Raw genomic sequence first — 19260 nt, forward strand, 5'->3', positions numbered from 1 at the left:
ATGTTCGTTATCGAATTTTCGGCACCAGCTGACAAAAACATCATAGCCAAGGAGAATGAAAAGAAAGAGAAGTATCGAGACCTTATAAGGGAGTTGCAACGACTGTATCAATCGTCGTATTGATTCCTTTACAGACTGTAACCACCTATCTCTCGGTTGTGAGACGTGGTTGTGGCTGAAATTTTACCGCGATTTCGCTGGAAGCGGGTGCAATTTTTCAGATTAGCACCCGCTCCCGGCGAGATCCTGCGGTTGTCCTTATGATAAATTTATATATATATATATATATAGTTTTTTAAGCATTTGAAATCTGAAATTCGCCTTAAGCTTTCGATAACTGGCACACTTACCTTACTCGTTTATACGAGGAAAAAAAAAATTTACTTGCAGTTTTTCTGATTTAATAAGAAATGTGTGTATTTCTTATATAGCACTTTTATGACAGGCTCAATGATTTTGAAAATCTGCAACTATTTTTTGTTGAAGATTTTTATTTACAATTCATAATTTTAGAAAAAAATTATTATTTTTAAATTTGTTTGACTCGGTTTTTTATTATACTTTCTCTTGATAAATTAGAAAAAGTTCAAGGTACTTTCATCATAAAAACAAGTGCTCCTATTAAACTATTGACTACGTAAAAAAACGTTTCACGAGACAAATGTGTAATTTATTAAGGTCTATATATTTATGTGAATTTCTCAGAAAAAATATCTTTATATAAAAAACAAGATCATTCAAAATATATCATGTAAATAGTAAAAAAAGAGAAAGTTTTAAAAATGCATTGTATACTTCAGAAATAAAAATGTACAGAAAAGTCTTAAAGGTCTTTTTTTACAGGGTTAATATTATGAATTCACATAATTATAATATTCATATAATATATAATTTGGACTATAGCAACTAAGTCGATGTGAAAATGGTAAATTTGATAAAAAGTAGCATTTTTAGCCTTCTAAATAAAAATTTCAAAAGAAAAACAAAGGTTCTCTAAACTTATTTCCATCAAATTCGTATACATAACACAATGTAATATAATTTATAACTCAATCATGCGATTCGTGAAAAAGTGGTAGTTCCAAAAATGCACTACCTTAGAAATTAAAAAGCACAGAAAAGCCTCAAAGGCCTTTTTTGTATATGATTAAATGTGTGAATATACAAAGAATATTCATATAATATAAAGTTTAGACTATAGTAACTAAGTCAATGTGAAAATGGCAGGAAAAAATAGACTTCACTGAAATTATTTTCATCCAATTATTATGATATTGTACAATGGAAATTATAAATTTATACAGAAGCAAGATCGCTAAATTAAAAATTAGAAATTGACAACTTTTTCAAATATTTTTTCTATAACTATTTTCTGAAACGAATAAATTCCCCCATTAAATTTTTTAATCAGTTCTGAATTGCCTTTTTATGCAGCTTTGAGCAGAAAAGCAAAGTTAGTGATAAAATTTAAATTAAAAAAATCATTTAAAGTTCTAATTGAAAAAATCGAATAGCTTGTTTTTTGTGCTCTTGTGCTACTATTAGGAAAAATTGACAGCGAAATTGCTGAGAAAGAACCCTTTATGAAAAAATCAAAATCTCAGTATCCCTTTTTATCAATTTTTTATGTAACAATAAATTAAATGTTAAGCTGAAACCTTTAACCCACACAAGTTATATACTTAACAATAGTGAACGAATTGAAATAAAATCACAGAGAAAAAGGGTAATGTCACATTACACCATGAAACAAGCCCACATTTAGATTTGAATCAAGACTTTTTTCTGTAATTTTTTTTAAATTCCATGAAATATTATGTGAAGCGAAAAGCATACAAACTTGTATTGTCCATATGGAAAAAATCATTTTTGTGAACAGCATTCATACGCCGTTTTCATTCATTATTGATAAATATTATTAGTAAGGCGAAAAACATAGCCATGATTTGAAGAAAAGTGAAACTGCCGTGCTAGATTCAAACCATCGATAGCATTGCTATAAATTCAGCACGTTACCATCCTTCTGTTAATCATTTGAAAAGAGAATTACATGCAGAATTTTAAACACTTCAGTTGGTGCCAAACTGTAGACTTTTCCAAATAAAAAATTTGATGTATGAGTACCATAAAATCTTTACAGTTTGAGTAGTAAAATAAGGGATTTCCAATTAGATTGTTAATTTTTCGACTAGTCTCAAAACACACAGTGATATTCTACTTTAAAAAAATGTTAATTACAAAGTAGAAACCTTAATATTATGGTTCCGCGAGTCAACTGTGGCAAAATAATAAATAATAGTAACACCACGTAGAAAACTATAAATAATATATATAATTCCAAATACAGATTGGTCTTTTTAGAGACAGCGACATGGTTGATCACACGCACACACCCATCACTTATACGTCGAGACTAATGAATATGCAACGTTCCAGCAAGGTTCGCATAGCAGACTAGCCAATAAACCTAAGCGACCATAAAATCCAATTAGTGCAAAATTAATACCACTGGGCACGTTCGAGCAGGGAGAATGAGAGAGCGAGAAAGAAAAATATATATTGGTTTGATGGTGAGGGAGAGAGAGAGGAAGAGAAAGCGATCGAGTGAGTCGAGACATCTGCACGACAATTTCCTGCTGAAACGCCTTCGTTCATCCTCGAGAGGTGAAATTCAACACGAGTTTACAAATTAATTCGGCTTTTTGGTCTTTCCAGAGATTTATGCCTTTTTATCAAAGTGCTGAAACTTGTAAAAGTAAAGTTTATTGAGAAAAGTATTGGAAATTTATTTCTTATTGAGTTATAAATCACTACATTATCTTACCAGAAGATGGGTGGCTATTTATTTTTGCTAAGTAGTTGTTGATTTCATTGAATTATTTAAATTTCAAGGAAGTGCGAGCTTTTCTATGAACATAAAATTATTATTTGAGTCAAGGAGAAATCTTTTAAATTAAGCTGGATCGCCATGACAATTTTTTTAAAGTTTCAAAGGGATAAAAATCTTTTGTGAAGATTGATGAAAAACCGAGGCTCATTTCTGAAAGATACTTTTTTATAAGGTGCTAAGTTCTTAGGAACAAGGAACGCTTCCGTTGTTTTTTACGACATCGAACTAACGTGTTCAGATCAGGTTCTCGGTAAAACATCTGAAAGGTTAGCTAGGTTTACATTCGCGTGGAAGGGGCGACACGGGGACGAGTTTAATAAGGATGATTGTTTCCAGGTACGGTTTCGGCTCCTTCTACTCAACGTCTACTTTTGCAGTCATTAATTGAACGACCGACGCCGAGTCATTCTCTCCCAACTTAATGTGCTTCGAACTCCCTCCTGATTTCATTTGATGTAACGAAAGTTAGATCGTTGTGGCGGTAGCTTTGTACTTGATAAAAAAATATTTATTCCAATCGAAGAATGAATTAATTTGTTTAATCAAATGTAAACTTTTTTATTATGAACTATTCACAAAAACAGTTTATCATTTAGAGAAAATTACTTAAAAATCTAATATAAAACTTATTTTATAATGTTTCGCAATTATTGTATTTCTTCTTGTAAACTTCTTGTTAGATTCAGAGTAACAGAAGGGCCATTTTTTAAATTTTACCGATCGCTACTCATTTTAATTTATGAACGTTCTTAACTTTTATTCATATGCTGCATGATTTAGTTTTTACCATTTAGTATTATCCAGTAGAGATATCTATTTTTTTATTTATTTTATGGCATTATTAACAGGAGTAATTAACTACTTCGTTGAATAAATAATTTTCAAATGCTTACTGCGGATTAATGGCCCCAGACTGTTGCACTTACCCTACTCAGATAACAACCATGTGTAATTAACAGTCTATTTTATGATACTTTTTCTTTTAGTTCAATGGCTGTTTTGAACGTACTCCAGCTAAAAGTACATTATTGAAATATATTGTTATTGTAATTCTCACCCACATTACTGATTTATCTTTTTAAATTTATGAAAAATTGATCAATGAATAAAATCACCAAGGATTTTTACTCATTCACAGTGATATATCACTGATTAGCAGTGCAATTTTTAATGAAGTTCATTCAGTGAATTCTCTGTATAATTGATTTTAGAGACATTTAATTGCTAATGAGTGTAAATTCTTAACGATTTGATTCAGTCACCCAGTTCTAGCTATCTCATCACTAGAATATTGCTGAATAAAATGTTGAAAGATTAGTTGAAAAACATACAAGGCCTTAAAAAATATGCAGAATTATAAGCTTCGGCAGTGTTCAAACAAATTTAGTTGTTCATTCCCCGCGTAGGCCTTCTAATAAACATACAGTAAACCAGAGTTCATCAGATATTGATAGTCAATTATTACCTTGTTTAATTGAAAGTGTACGATTGCATTAAAGAGCTAGCCGACTTTTTTTCATCAGTAATCGGGCACTATCTTTAATTAAAACCGATTGGTATGCCATGAAAGCCGATATCTCCGTCCGTACAATTTGCATAACTCAAACATAAATTAAGGTGTTCACTAATCTGCGCGTAATTCCTAACAGAAATTAATGAACTTATAAAACTCGACTTTAGAAACTACGCCGAGATCAGGGAAATTCATCTACTTAATTTCAGTTTGCGAAAATCTTGAAAATTATAACGTCATTCTATGACATGTCTAAGGCATTGAAATTTTGGTACATACCGTCAACATCACTAAAATATCAAAGATGAAAGACGAGGCATACCTTGCTCATTTCGATTAAGAATTCTTGGCGAATTGGATTAAAACGGCAAATCGAGTCGCTGTAATTGAAAACATTAATTCCGCGATAATTGCCGTCCACGTCTTTGAGCCCATTACCGACAGGATATCTAGACGAATGCTCTGATTATGTAAGAAATGTGAAAAGATTGAGCTCTCATTGCGATCTGTCGACGATCGTTTCTCAATTGCAATAATTCAGTAGACGTAGGGCGCACAAGGCGCCTGCTGTGTCAGTATGCAAAATACAATCATATATATGCGGATCGTAGTCATTTACTTTACGGGCTCTTAAGATCTAATTTAGATAAGGCTCGTGGCTCGAGCTACCGCGGCGTGTTGACCAATCATGAGGCGATGTTACGACCGTTTCATATTTCGCTATTGGTTTTTTAGTAGCTCTGAACGGGGTGCTCAACGACTCAACTAACTTCTTCCTCACCACTTATACCGAACCAAACTTCTCGCTTTAATTCTTCTCTTAAATATTCTGTACTTGAACATAAAAGCCAACACAATGATTACCTATACATACATTCAATTCAGGATGAAAGGTCTATGTCTTCTTGTAAAGAATTTTTATTTTGCTTCGGAGAAATACGGCTTCGAGTGGTTAATTCTTTGTTGATCGATCATTTTCGGCTCCTATGTTCGAACTAGGTGAGATTGTCGCGTTATAATAGTCGTATATGGATGTCCGCATAAGAAAGGCTCTAATGGTCTGCTCTAATTTAGGAGATATATTCGCGTTTTTCTAAGTCTAGCTCAAAATTATTATTTTCTGGTTTGACGACTGGTTTTTGAACCTAAAGGTTTCTTCTTAGAAATAAAATTCCGGGAATTTATCCGGATATATGACCATATATATTTCTTCATGCTTTGATTGAATTGAAAAACTTATCCTATAATTTTACATTAGAGCGGAATAAAAGTAATTAAATGTATAGAATCGTTTGAACCGAGGAAAAAAATTGTAATTTGGCATCTGAGAGAAGCAAAGAATAAGGCTGCTAGGTTCACCGAAATTCTCGCTGAATCTAGTTAGATGAGTTTCTTGAGTTACTAGTTACTTCTCTAAGCCGTTCGAGACTCATATACTTCTAACTTTTTGTTCTTCTGGAATAATTCATTCGTATTCACAAGGTTTGGTAAATTCTCTCCCTCGTCTGGCTTTAGATAAACCGCTCTGCCTAAGAGGCAAGCTTGTGAATTCTTGAGATCTCTTTTTTTTTAGAAATTTCGTTCTTTTCTTGAGAAGTTCAGCTATTTGAGTATTCCTACACATCAAATCATTTTCCGCTCTAATTTTTTCATGTAGTCCGGTCCCCTTGGGCGTAAGTATCTCAGAGAACGAAAATGGTAAAAGAAAAACCGAAAGCACCGAAGCACCAAAATAATAATGCGCTTGCAGTAGATAGGTTTAATTCGAGAAGCTTTTGTATTTTCAAATTTGACTAGAAAATTTCGATATTTTTTTTATTTATCCTTCAAAGCCTTAAGAACTTATATCCTTTTCAAGAACAAAAAAATTATTTTCATAAATGTGACTATAAAGTGATTTTTAAGAAAAAAAAATTATCTTCAGTACTACTACCCCTACCACAACGAACAAAATGTGAAAAAATATATTAATCTTCTGTTAATACGACCATATAGAAACATTCGATCAATAATGAAGCGTCATTGAAGTGTAGCGGCACATTCAAAGAACCGCGGGCGGGCTTTGAAGCACAGTAGTTCGCAGCTTCTGGATCCTTAATTCATTGTTTTTATACAATCCATTTATATAGTTTTAATACTTTTCCTTTTTCAAACATTAACATCTTTGGCTAACTCATTTGTATTTGTGTTAACTTTTTAATCAATAAATGGAGACCAATATATGAAGAATGTCAGTGATTTCGTTCACCAGTACCTGTTTACTTTTTTATTCTGAAGCAAAATATAGCAGTAGTAATTGCGCAATTTTAATTTTGAAGTATTCAATACTGAATAATTAGCAATATATAGAAGTAGAAGATTTGAATTAAATGTGTAAAATAATTTTAAATTGAAGCATTCAAAAAATTTTGTTTTTAAATAATTCAAAAATGATAAATAAAACCATTAATAATTTGAGTTGGCTTTTAACATTTTCTTATCCCTGAAGCATACATGTAGAACCTGAAAATTACCCCCAAATGTGAAATTGATTTATAATGAAATGTACAAACGTTATTATCAGCACGGATTTCTGGCTGAGAAGTTTAATTTTAGGTATTGATACAGAAGATGATTATTTTTCCTATGACAACTTCTGTTTAAAAAACAGAGACTGAAGATTCCCGCGTTCTCTTTATCGTTCACATTTGAACGATACGAAGAACCGTTTCGTCGAGGTACAACCCTCATCCGATTGAAGGCACCGTGGCCAATTCGTAATTGGCTCTCTACGCCGTACGCGTATTAAGCGCACATTACGCACGCATTAAGCGCACAGCTACTGACTTCTCCTTCGGCTTCGATGCTTTTCGCAAACATAACAGGTAACCAAAAATAAGAGATCGTCAAGAGAAGAGCCCCGACTTTATTTCTCTCCTTTATACTTGAGGCCATGACTAGAATAAAATTAAACTATTTTTTTTAACACTTTTTTTCCTCAAACCAAATATATGGAAAATATGACTGTACGCCTATTTACGCGTCAAGAACCATAGCACGTGCGTCCAAATATAATAGAACAGACTTATTTGGAAACATTTTTTATTTTATGAACCTCTTGTCGACTGCATTTTATTATTCAAACAAATAACAATAGTCTTCTTGAATTGTTAGTAAAAAAAGCCACTGTTATGTAAAATCTCTATATTTTTTTAAGCGAGTTGAAATCTAAGAAAACCATTCTGTAGAAAATTATCGATCCTTCTAACTAATAATTAAATAATTCGAAGTTACGAAAACGTGCTTAGACTCTAAACACGACAAAAGGGATTCCCAAGAGTTTTCGCGTGTTTGCGGAGAGTAGGTCAAGCCCTCTGGTGATTTCAAGAACGAGTAAGATGACCCGAAAAAAGAACCCTTGTGATCGTAAAAGTTTCCTTTGTCCGCAGTCTTCCTTCAACAATTTCTGTAACTCTATAGTGGGCGTTGATTGTGGTGACTGTGTGTTAAACAATAATAATTAGGATTTCTTCACGTGGCAAAATCACAACCGCGACTCGCTGACTGGCTATTCTCGACCTCGTAGGTTAATTAGATAATGTAATTGTCCGGTAATTACTCTAATTGCCCGCGCGCCTTGCCTCTGGCTCACACGATCCAAGCACACGCGCACGCCCTCTTCTTTTTCTACAGTTGTCCTTTCCACGTTTTTTTTTTTGCTTTTATTACCTAATATCCATTTTTATGTATTTACTCTTGAAACCCCCCCCCCCCTATTTACCCTCTCTCTTAAATGACCACTTAATCTATATGGACGGCCTCTGATTTCTGCTCGTGAAGTCTTTTAATTAAATAAAAGCAAAATTTTATTGTTTGTAACACATACGTACTAATATATCAGTCGACATTTTTTTCTTGAAGATCATATCAGAAATACGCTTGTCGTAATTGATCGGCAATAACGAAAAAAGGATGAGCAGAGAATATAAATGAGTTATTGATAAAGCTGAATGCTAATCCACTTAGCGACCGACCTTTTGTGTGAGCAATTATCGCAAGATGGTGAAATAACAGATGACCCTGTACTCTTGGCATCGAAATGCATAAAGGGCTGCAATCGATTGCTGAGATCGATTAACTGCAAACGATTACAGATTGAAAGTTAATCGAAATGCAGATTTGAAATTGAGATATTAATAGCCGAATGTATTCACCTTCCATATTTATTCTCAATGGGAAAAATAATTGATATTTCATTTGTACTAGATGTGTTTATTATATCGAACCTTTAAAACCGGACTTACGGTAATTCTTTTCAGAAATTTTTACTTTAAATTTCAATAAAACTTGTTTTTTTGTTGTATTAGAAGTTTAGTCAGTAGAATTATTACATATATTAAATTAAATATTATTGACCTTATCTTGTTCGTTAATTGCTCTTGGAGACATAGTATGTGCTGTCTGAGTAAAAATTCTTAATGCCGTTGCATCTGTGTCGGCACTCTTTACATGTAGGAAGCCTTAAACTTTAATTATATAATTACTTGTTTCTAATCAAAATTTATGCATCTGATTAGACTTAGTATTAATTATTTGCTTGAGAATTGATTAGATTATAATCAGTAAAAGCCATTTATAGGCACGCAGAAATCAAATTTGAAATGGCTTGTTTACTGTTTGTAAAAAGAGTTGATTGTTTATGATGGATTTGTAAGATAATACTTAATGATAATCAGAGACATGCTGATTGATTAAAAAATAATAACCTAGCAGTATGTTATACATTTTCAAGAATCAAGGTTTGTGGTATCAATTTTATATAAGTATACATAGGAATTATCTATACTATAATTTAATTTAATAATTATGTAATATTTTTGTAATCCAGTAACAATTCAAAGACAATAGGCAATGATGCTAAACAACTGAAAAATGATTATGGCTTAAAGAATTGTTCTATGCTGAATGTATTTGTGTAGAGTTTAGAAATTTGTTTAAATTAGATTTTGGTGTGTGCAAAAACTCAAAACTGAACAAATGTCTTATTTTTTAATTTTTACTTAAAATGTGTGCAGAAATCCGGAACACCGATTACTGATTACCGATTTATAGAAAATCAGGTCATTTATTGAATTTTCCAAAAACTTGATCGCAATTTTGGTTCCAAATTTTTGTCACATCAAAAATTAAAAAAACCCGTCAGCAGCGAATCTTATATGAATTTTGTTAACTTAATGAAATCATAGAAATTCTGAACTTTCGGGTAGCTTTCGATTGTTTTAGACCCCTAATTATAGTAATAAATAAATTACTTGACTTTTTTAGAGTTTTACGATACAAAGTTTAAATCTGTGGGATTTTAACCATTATATTTTATTTTTGTGAAGAATTGTAAAAATATTAATAATTAAATTAAATTATATAGAGTTTGATTTCGCAGAATTTTGCTGTATAGAGTCCATTTATAAGAATTTAAAATAACCTAAATAGGTGTAGGATTAAAACTCAAACTGCAAATTTCTCGAGATAGCACCTTTTCAAAATACAACTTGGATTTGAAATTAAAAAACTCTCTTCTTTGTGAGGATATGCTAAAAAATAACAAATCAGGAACAGTGCAGAGGAGGTACGTATGGTGGACGAGACGAGGTAATTAGGGACGGCAGTCTGACCACAAAATTTCGTGATCTTATTAAATCCTGAGAGTTAGATGATATATATGTACTCGTATACTGGACGATTGAGAGCGGTCGCTGGAAAGGGAAAGGTAAAATTGCATGTCAGTAGAAACGTATGTGCAGAAGCGTGGCATTACCGTGAGAGATTTAGTTTTACAAAATGTACCTACTTCATTGAGACAGCACATTCAAGGGAACAAGTACAGATTATCCTACAACCAAGTATACTTTACTGTGGTAGTGATTACGGTAGGACAGAAAACGGTAATCAGTCTTATTCGTACGTCCTTCTCTATAAGTGCAATTTTAGTGAACTCCTCGTAACCTCATTGAATTACCAAGTGTAAAAATAATTGCCCAAACGGTAAGGCTCTTGGCAAAAGAGCTAATTAATCGGAAAACCGAAGATACTGTTCGATGAAGGAAAGAAACGCGCGGAATTAAGTCGTGCGATAATGAACCAGAACTCTTAATGGTGCAGTCGTCGATTAACTTTGAGTGGCCCCTGCATCTGTAATTTAAAGCTCATTTTTAAATTTCTGCCGAGACTTTAGACACGCTGCGAAGATCACTAATCGACGTAATTGCACTTTTGTGCACGCATCTTCACTAAACCCCCCTGTGATTTTTAAGAACATCTGGAATCATTTCTAATTGACCATTTAGAAAAAGTTCTATTGGGATCCCGTTTGGATTTCGAATAATGTTTTTTTAGATGTTTTGCAAGTAGCTAAATACGGACAAAATTAGTAGAAAAGTTTTATTAAAGTTTTAGGGAAACCAGTACGAGTTTGCATATCAGTGCGAACTTAATAATGGCATAAAGTGACTGGATTTTTAAAGCAAAAGTGCTGTAGTATTTTTTAATGAGTTACAATATCAAAAACAAGTTCTATAATCAGCCTTTTTACCACTTAATTGCTATTTTTGTAGTCAGAAATTAAAAAATATGTTTTTAACATGGTGATGATAATTTTCTCTGCTGACAGATTATCATTTTTTAAGAAATTAATTTGATTTCAATATTTTATCACCAGTTACTTCAATTCATCAAACTCTTGGCTTTAAAACTGTCTGATGATCAATGCTTCTATTTTTCGTCAAAAATATATTTTGCGTGTTTTTATGAGAAGTGCCATTCGTTACGAGGCGAATAAATTGTTCATAGGTCAGACTTGGATATTAAAGTAGGTTTTCTGCTTTCAGGTTGCGAGCAGAAACAAATAAGTTCTACCAACCAAATAACATTTGAAGAAATAAGCAAGTTCATGCATTTCATCAACAGAAACAAATACAATTATTCGTTGTTTTTTTGTCTACGATAGTTGAAAGCAACGACTATCATGATTGCATGTTAAATATGGCACAGTCAAGAACTAATACAATTCTTATAATATACTTAAAAAGAAAGCTGTATAGATAAACAAATATTTTTAAATAACATTTTTGGATTTGATGTAATGAATTTATAGAAAATTTCCTTCCCCAACTTTTGGAAAAGGCTTCAAATGTGTATATTAACTTCTTATCGGAAGAGTATCGAAATAAAATCGCAGCATTTTAACAAATTATATATAAAATATAGGATGAATGGCTAATATAACTAATGTGATGGCATTACTCTCTTTAAAAATTATGTTGCAGCTTTATTTAGTATATAAAACTATCCCCACGTGTTCCTCATTTATAAATATTATAACTTCAAAACTTTTTTATCCACCTCGTACTGGTTTCCCCTGTTCATGATTTTTACCAGTGATTAATGCTCATAGGAGAAAAGTTTGTACTTTTGTGCTCATTTTTCTCATACCCGGTCAAACTAAAATAAAACAACATTTCCTAATTAATTTACTGAGTGATTGACTTATAATCAGAAGATTGTAGAAGTCTTCATACAATTAATTTGTTCCTAGAAATTATATTAACATTGTGTAAATTATATGATCATTATTGTTGTTAAATTTTCAATTTGTTTCGCGTCCTCGGAGCATAAAATAGTTTTCATACCTAGCCAGTTAGGTTGAGTAATTTTCTTTATCTTTTCGTTTCAAAAGACGACTAATTGAAAGCATATATGAAATTTAGTTGGCTTAATACAGCTGCTGGCATTTTCCAAGAAATCTAAGAAAAGGTAAAATAAGTGTCGGCAGATTTAATAATGGCATCCGGGGACGGGACTTTTGCGAGACAGGATGTAATCCATTAGTGCGCGTAAATGTTGCGGCCTTGAAGGTCCTTGGTCCTTTGTCCGACTAATGACAACGTCTTTTTTTTCAGAGAGGAACTCGCCATGAAGATTGGTCTGACGGAGGCTCGCATACAGGTCAGTCGATAAAAAATACATACGTATGCTTTCGATTCACGAGACCCGTTTCTGATTGTTAAAAGCCTTCTCTGATAAAACTAAATTATGTGTATTTACCATTATTTCAACTTTGATTCATATTCAACATACATTTTTAATATCATTTTCTTCTTAATTGAATGAAAGTATTGTAAATTTACTAGAGTAGCAACTGCGTTCTTGTTCTCACAACTCAGTGAAATATTGAAAATATTAAACTACTAGACGTTTACCTATTTCCAGTTTACAATTTTTTTAGTTAAACATTTCCAGAAGAGAAAAAGATTCAAGGATTCAGAGTTTTTTAATAGAATAATAAAACAAAGTGTTTTTCTGTATGATTATCAATTGATTCATTAAATACATCACGAAGTATAATGACTTAGTTGGGTGCATGTTGCTATGAGCAGCATGATCTTTAATAGCATACATTACTAAATATATTGCACGTATTAATGATTGTTTTCGGAAGAACAAAAAAGTTCAATTTATAGATTATTCATACTTCCAGTGGTGAATCATTAATATCAATTTTACTCTGCGTTTACATTTTCATTTAAAAAGGTATTACAATTTTGAAAAAATATTGCAAAATCAATCACATAGGGATTTAATGACTGTTTGTGAAGACAATTTTATTTTTTTATTCTATTATGCCTTATTATGTGTCACTGAGAGTTGAATTATTGCGAAAGATGTCGTTAGGAAATATGCTATTAATGAGATTTCGCATGCTTAGTATTATTATTCAGTTTTTTATTGCTTTCCAATAATAATTGCAGTGTTATTAGAAGATACAAAGTTGCACTTTTTTATTGTAGATTTTTCTCTTTGAATTTGAAATAATTATTAAAATGATCAGGTATTGCAAAAATAACACATACTTTTTAGTGTTAAACTCATTTTAAATTTGGCACCACATTTAAAATTATTTTTAGTAGCTTACAATTTTAAACATTCCATAATTTTCATCATTTAAAGGAAAAAAGGTACTTTAAAGACGATTGTTAAAAACAAAAGTTAGAAAGATATTAAGTTTTGAAATGGCAAAATTGATAATTAATAAAACTATCTTGTCAAAACACAAAATAAAAATTGGTGCCATTGTTATAAAAACATGTTCTAAAAATACTTTATAAACAAATTCACTTATTTGTAACTCCTAAACATTCATTGATATAATGTGATGTAAAGAAATGTGCTCGTATTTGTTGAATGGAAAATTTTTACGTACAAGATGAAGAAAAGGATTCCACGGAAAAAAGGTCTGTGTTAGAAAATGCCAAATGCCTGAACATGGTTATAAAAATATTTATAGTAATGATACTTATCTTCGTTAAGTGCTCGGTCATAAATAAACATGATTTTTTAACGATTCAAGCACCAAATATACAGCTAACACCAGTTTCACGCCATAACGTTTTCATTTGTAGTTTCGCAACTTGAATTAAAATTTCATTTTTTTTCAATTGGTTTTGACAGATCTCTGGATCTTTTTGAACAAACTCAATGCGAAGCATTTCTTCGAAAAATATATTTTGCTCAGTAAACCAAATATTTTTCACAAAACAAAATTTGTGTTGTTTTACCATAACATATAGTTATTATATAAACAAAATAATATTTGGTTTTACCGAGAAAAAATTTTGTTTATGGAAGGTTGAGTTCCTGAAACGTTTTGATTTATTTAACTATAAATATAAATAATTTGGTAGGTTCATGTAATCCAATTTTGGTTAAATTAACAAAATACTTGCTGAAATAAAACATATATTATGTAAAATTGACAATACGAATTTACCAAATACTTTGACTGATTAAATCAAATGAGTTTGATTAACTTAGCACCAATCTTGTGCACATAGATTAATCTAGTTTTTAGATGAAGCGAACGATTCTCTTAAACAAACCAATTGTGTTTTTCTGTTAAGTGTACGTCCTGAGATAGAATCTTTTCATTTGGAGTGGTGAATAGCTATAAACATAACTTGTTAGGTAATAGTTTTTTCTGCCTCAACCTATTACAATACCCTTAATCTGAAATTAACTAAATCTCGCATGACTTTCATCTTTGAAAATAGCTTTAAAGACTTCTAAGCACGAATTCTGGATGATAGGTTCCAGCTTCAGTTACATAACATCGTTTACCTTTCGTCCTCTGACATTTCGTTCAGATAATTGTCCTGCCAAGAATGAAATTCTTGACGCTTTGGTTGAAAAGGAATTACTTAAAAAAGCTTATCGAGTGGTCATTTTGTAGGAACTGTATCCTTTTATGCTCGAGCACAGATACGTGAACGATATCAGCGCAGCGTGTCGGTAGTTCTTGGTCGAACTCGTGAACGTTTGTTGCGTGAACAGCTGGCTAATTTGCTCAATTAGTTTAATTTATTCCCGGTATTTACTCTTTCTTTCTCGCTTCCTTCGTGTCGAATGTTCCTCACCCTGAGTTTGTTTCTCTGTTTTTCCCGACCTCCCCCCTTTTTTTCTTGGTTCCTTCGCGGCATCGTCTTGACCAACTGACCACGGATTGCCGCGAAAGTGAGGTCGCTTCATTATACTTGCAAACGGACACAGTCTTCGATCCCGCCATCGCATCGATCTCGAGGTGCTGAGACGTTAGAATGAGGAGAACGACCGAGAACGAATCGAGGAAGTTTGTAGAGATATCCTCGCTTAGGAAGGTAACCGTGAGGCCAAATAACGGACTTCACACGGTACACTTTGAGAACCCCTGTCTTTGGCTTGAAAGAATGACACGCACCGGAACAGCACTAAACAACGGTGTTAATTATTTCAAAGGATGAAAGTCTTGCGCTTACTTTATTGATGGCAAATTGTCATTCATGGCCTGTCATTTTGTCGAAAACATCACGGAAGGACTCGTAAAATGTTGGCATAAGAAGTTATTGATAAAGTGAAATTATTAGGAGAGTCGAGAGCATCCGTGAAATAACTTTGAATTATATTAAAAGTATATTTCACTATTTATAAAATGATCTATATACCACTCTTCAAGCACCTCTTGGCTAATTCCAGGACAGGAAATGCCGGGGCGTTGTCATTTCCTGCTGGGAATCGATTTCGCATCTTATCTGGTAGTTTTTCTCATTCGAAGAAATCAGGCTCATGTTGAACGACTGAAAAAAATCGAAGTTTTAAAGTCATTCACATATTGTTCACATACTCTTTCTACCCCTCCTTTATTTTAAAAATAGTACTTAATAGTATACTATTTTCAAAATTCTCCGCAGTTTTCTCTGTTTTCAATCAAACCAAAATCAAAACTTGTGCATCGTGAAAATCTGCATGCACATATTATAACTTTTATTAACTGATAAAGTTTAGTTTCGATTCTTCTTATTTTATGTTATTCAAAATTATTGACATAAATTTGTAGCATATCTAAAAGTAATCATAATGTTGTAAAAAATAATATGGGATTGTTGTCCATTTTATGCGTAATTTTCTACATAACTTGAGACTAATATATGTTTTGTATTTGATAATAAAACAATAAATAAAAAATAAAATTCCGTACAGCACGGAATACTATATTTTATGTGCAAGACATCCTCTGGATATCATTGACCTAGAGATATTGCTCGACATGTACAAATTTCTATATCCCTGGAATATCTATGCGATATCTTGAAATGTTTCTGAATCTTTCTGAATCTTTCGAGAATATATTTTTTAAATACTTAAATATGCAAGAAACGTCCAAGAGCGTTTTAAGATATCGTATGGATATCTCAAGGATATAGAAATTCCCATCTTGCTGCGAAATCGAGCAATTGCCTAGAATATGTATCTCGAATATCCACAGGGCATCTTTGGATATGAATTGGATATCCTCGAATATCCCGATGTTTTATGGGTATGAATAAACAAAAATATACAAGTTGATTTATTCTCAAAAATAAATTTAAAAATCTGCCCGCTTAGTGGGCACATTCTTATCGCGTTTGCTAATGTATGTATCTCCCGCTTCGCACACGATTAAAGTTCATATATCTAAAACGCGAAATTTTCTATATCAGGTTTCACTCTATTGTAATAATTTCTGTATTTCGGACCAGGATAGTTTATTCAAATATGGCGAAACGAAGTAAAAATTGGATTTTTCATTACCTATCATTTTTATTTTATTTTTTTTTTCGTTTTTGCATTAACTTTATTCGCAGCTACCCTGAATATGTATCATCTCAAAGAATAATGAATATTATTAAAATTAATAATGTGAATTTATTTATATTGGAACAACCTTGTTTTCTTGGTTTTGTTTTTATAATTTAAAAAAAGTGCTCATCCTATCAAAAAATGATCGAAACCAAATTTTGATACCTAAGTGAGGCGAACAATTTGGTTATTGAAGATTTTATTGTATGTACGTTTTGTAATTTTTCTAAAAATTTAATAATATTTTTAAATTAATTTGTATATGATTAAAACCAAAACTACGAGCTGTATCGAAAAATGAATTATAACAAATGTGTGGATGTTTTTTGGGTGAACAACCTTTGTCTATTCATTTTTCTTTGCACCTTCTGTGTTGTTTTTTCAAGGATTTAATTTTTTAATTTTTAATGCTATCTCCTACGACTGAAATAAGAACTGAGCATTCTATGAAAAAATAATTAATAACAAATTTATAGATTTTTTTATTTGACAATTTTGCTTTATTCATTCTTTTCGTACCTTGTTTTGTTTTTCCAAAAATTTAGTTTTTTAATTTTTGATTTTATTGCCTATGATTAAAACAAAAGCTACGCATTCTATCGATAAATGACGAATAACAAATATATAGATAATTTTTGGCTGAAAAACTTTGGTCTATTTATTTTGTTCGTACCTTATGTTGTCTTTCAAAACATTAAATTTTTAATGACATTTTGTACGATTAAAACAAAAACTACGCTTCCTATCGAAAAATGATTTTTTATCAATTTGTAGATTCTTGTTTATTAAATAAAATTTTGTATATTCATTTTTTTCGTATCTTGCATAGTTTGACCGGAAAATTAAATTTGGTATTTTTTTAAAAACAGAACCGTCAATTAAAAAAATTTTGGTTAACGGACGTGATCTTTCTTTTCGTACTCTCAAAACGTCTGTGAAAGCATAATCAATTCTGATTAGTCTTTTAAAAGTTGCCCGGTATACATACTTCAGGAGGTCTCGAAATGTATTCTGTTTGTATTTTGTTTCAATGATACATTAATTCATTAATGCACAATTTAATTTAGAACATGCTTTTAGAATCATCATTCGCTATTTATAATTATCACAATAGATTCGAGTTTCTCATTTTTTACTATCAGAAAATTGGAGAGAAAGATTAAAGTACACTGCGCTGTCCGAAATCTTAGTAAAAAATTGAAAAAGATACAAGTCGAGTTTGCTTATTCCAAAAACAATTATCCGACTGCTAGTAGGATACGAATTTTAAAACATCACTGTTTTTGGTACACTCTGATAATTATATCTTATTTAAACAAATAATCTTTCCCCAAAAGTCCCATATTTTTGGCAGGAGTACTATTGAAATCTAAATTAACTATATCAGTTAGCCATAAAGAGCTTCTCATAAAATTAAAACTTTTGCACAGTGTGATTTCATTATGACCGACTTCTTTACAATAAGATTAATCTTTCTATATAATTACGTAAAAGAGCCATTAGTAGCACTCTCGTGAAACCATTGTTACGACTCCGCAGCGCGTAAACTGAATGAATTGGAATTTTATTCAAATGATTAAAAAAAACTGTTAGAATTCACATATGTGTAAGTACATTAGTTCCATTAGATTCCGTATTTTACCTTATAAAAGTAATTTAATTTGTTAGAATTTCCATTGTATATTTTATTCAAATCAAGTTTGAGAAATAATCATAACAATCTTTCTTCATTAAAAAAAACCTCTCCCTATACGTATTACTACAAAGACAATAGACGTATTTGAAGGGGCACACTGCATATGGGCGTAAGTGCCAAAACCCGAATTTTACAGGAGAACTAAAAAAGTGTTTAACTTTCACGCAAATAATTTTAAACAAAAAAAATCAAAAAAGTTTCGAGGTGCTGTGGGGCTTTATCAAACTATGAATCGAACATCCTAAAAGAAGCATCCTTCTTCGAGAAAACCTTTGTCTAATGTACAGCGTGTACCCATAAACTCTGATGTTTATACATGAAAAGTGGCATAACTGTTTTTTTTTTGTTAATAAAAATAAAATAAAAAATCAGTGCCTTCTCATTATGATGAGAATGTAACAAGAAAGTACTTTTGAGCTGTTGGCCAGCTCGATGGAATCGCGAAAAGAGCAATTTAAAAAAGATAACCATTTACGAGAATGCCATGGTCAAAGAATGAAGAGCACCAAAAAGCCTTAATTTTGACACGTAAAAAGTTGCGTAAATGTTTAATTGTTTAATTTAAGAGAAAAACAAGAAAGTCCTTTTGAGATATTGCTTAGCTCTGTTGAATCGCAAAAAGAGCGTTTTGAAAAAGATAACCATATGCGAGAAAGCCCTGGTCGAAGATCGGAGCGCACCAGAAAGCTTCAATTTTGACACATAAAAAATTGTGTAGCTGTTTAATTTTTAAATTTAAACCTTTAACGGCCGAATAATTTCCACCCACTTCCTATCCAAAATAAGAAGTGATTTGGAGTGTAACAGGGTCTCAGATCATAAAAAAACGCCATAATTATCACTCTACTCAAAACCACCTTTAATGCCGAAAACCACCCTTTAGTTAAAAAATGAAGTTGGAGAACCAGAGAAGAAACTTCGCATGTATTTGAGGAGTTATATTTTCATCTCTTAGTACAAAAAGCATAGAAAACTTGT

The 19260-nt window shown here is 31.7% G+C and overlaps 1 protein-coding gene across 2 annotated transcripts in view; it reads left to right on the forward strand.

Moving 5' to 3' along the window:
• LOC117167625 (homeobox protein aristaless-like) overlaps positions 1 to 19260 on the forward strand; it is a 171263-nt gene that overhangs the window by 137837 nt on the left and 14166 nt on the right. For both annotated transcript variants that reach the window (XM_033352695.1, XM_033352696.1), the window contains exon 3: positions 12338 to 12383. In XM_033352695.1, the coding sequence (XP_033208586.1) occupies positions 12338 to 12383 (46 nt within the window). The remainder of the gene's footprint in view (positions 1 to 12337; positions 12384 to 19260) is intronic.

This window comes from Belonocnema kinseyi, chromosome 2, assembly GCF_010883055.1.
Source record: "Belonocnema kinseyi isolate 2016_QV_RU_SX_M_011 chromosome 2, B_treatae_v1, whole genome shotgun sequence".
NCBI classification, from domain to species: Eukaryota; Metazoa; Arthropoda; class Insecta; order Hymenoptera; family Cynipidae; genus Belonocnema; species Belonocnema kinseyi.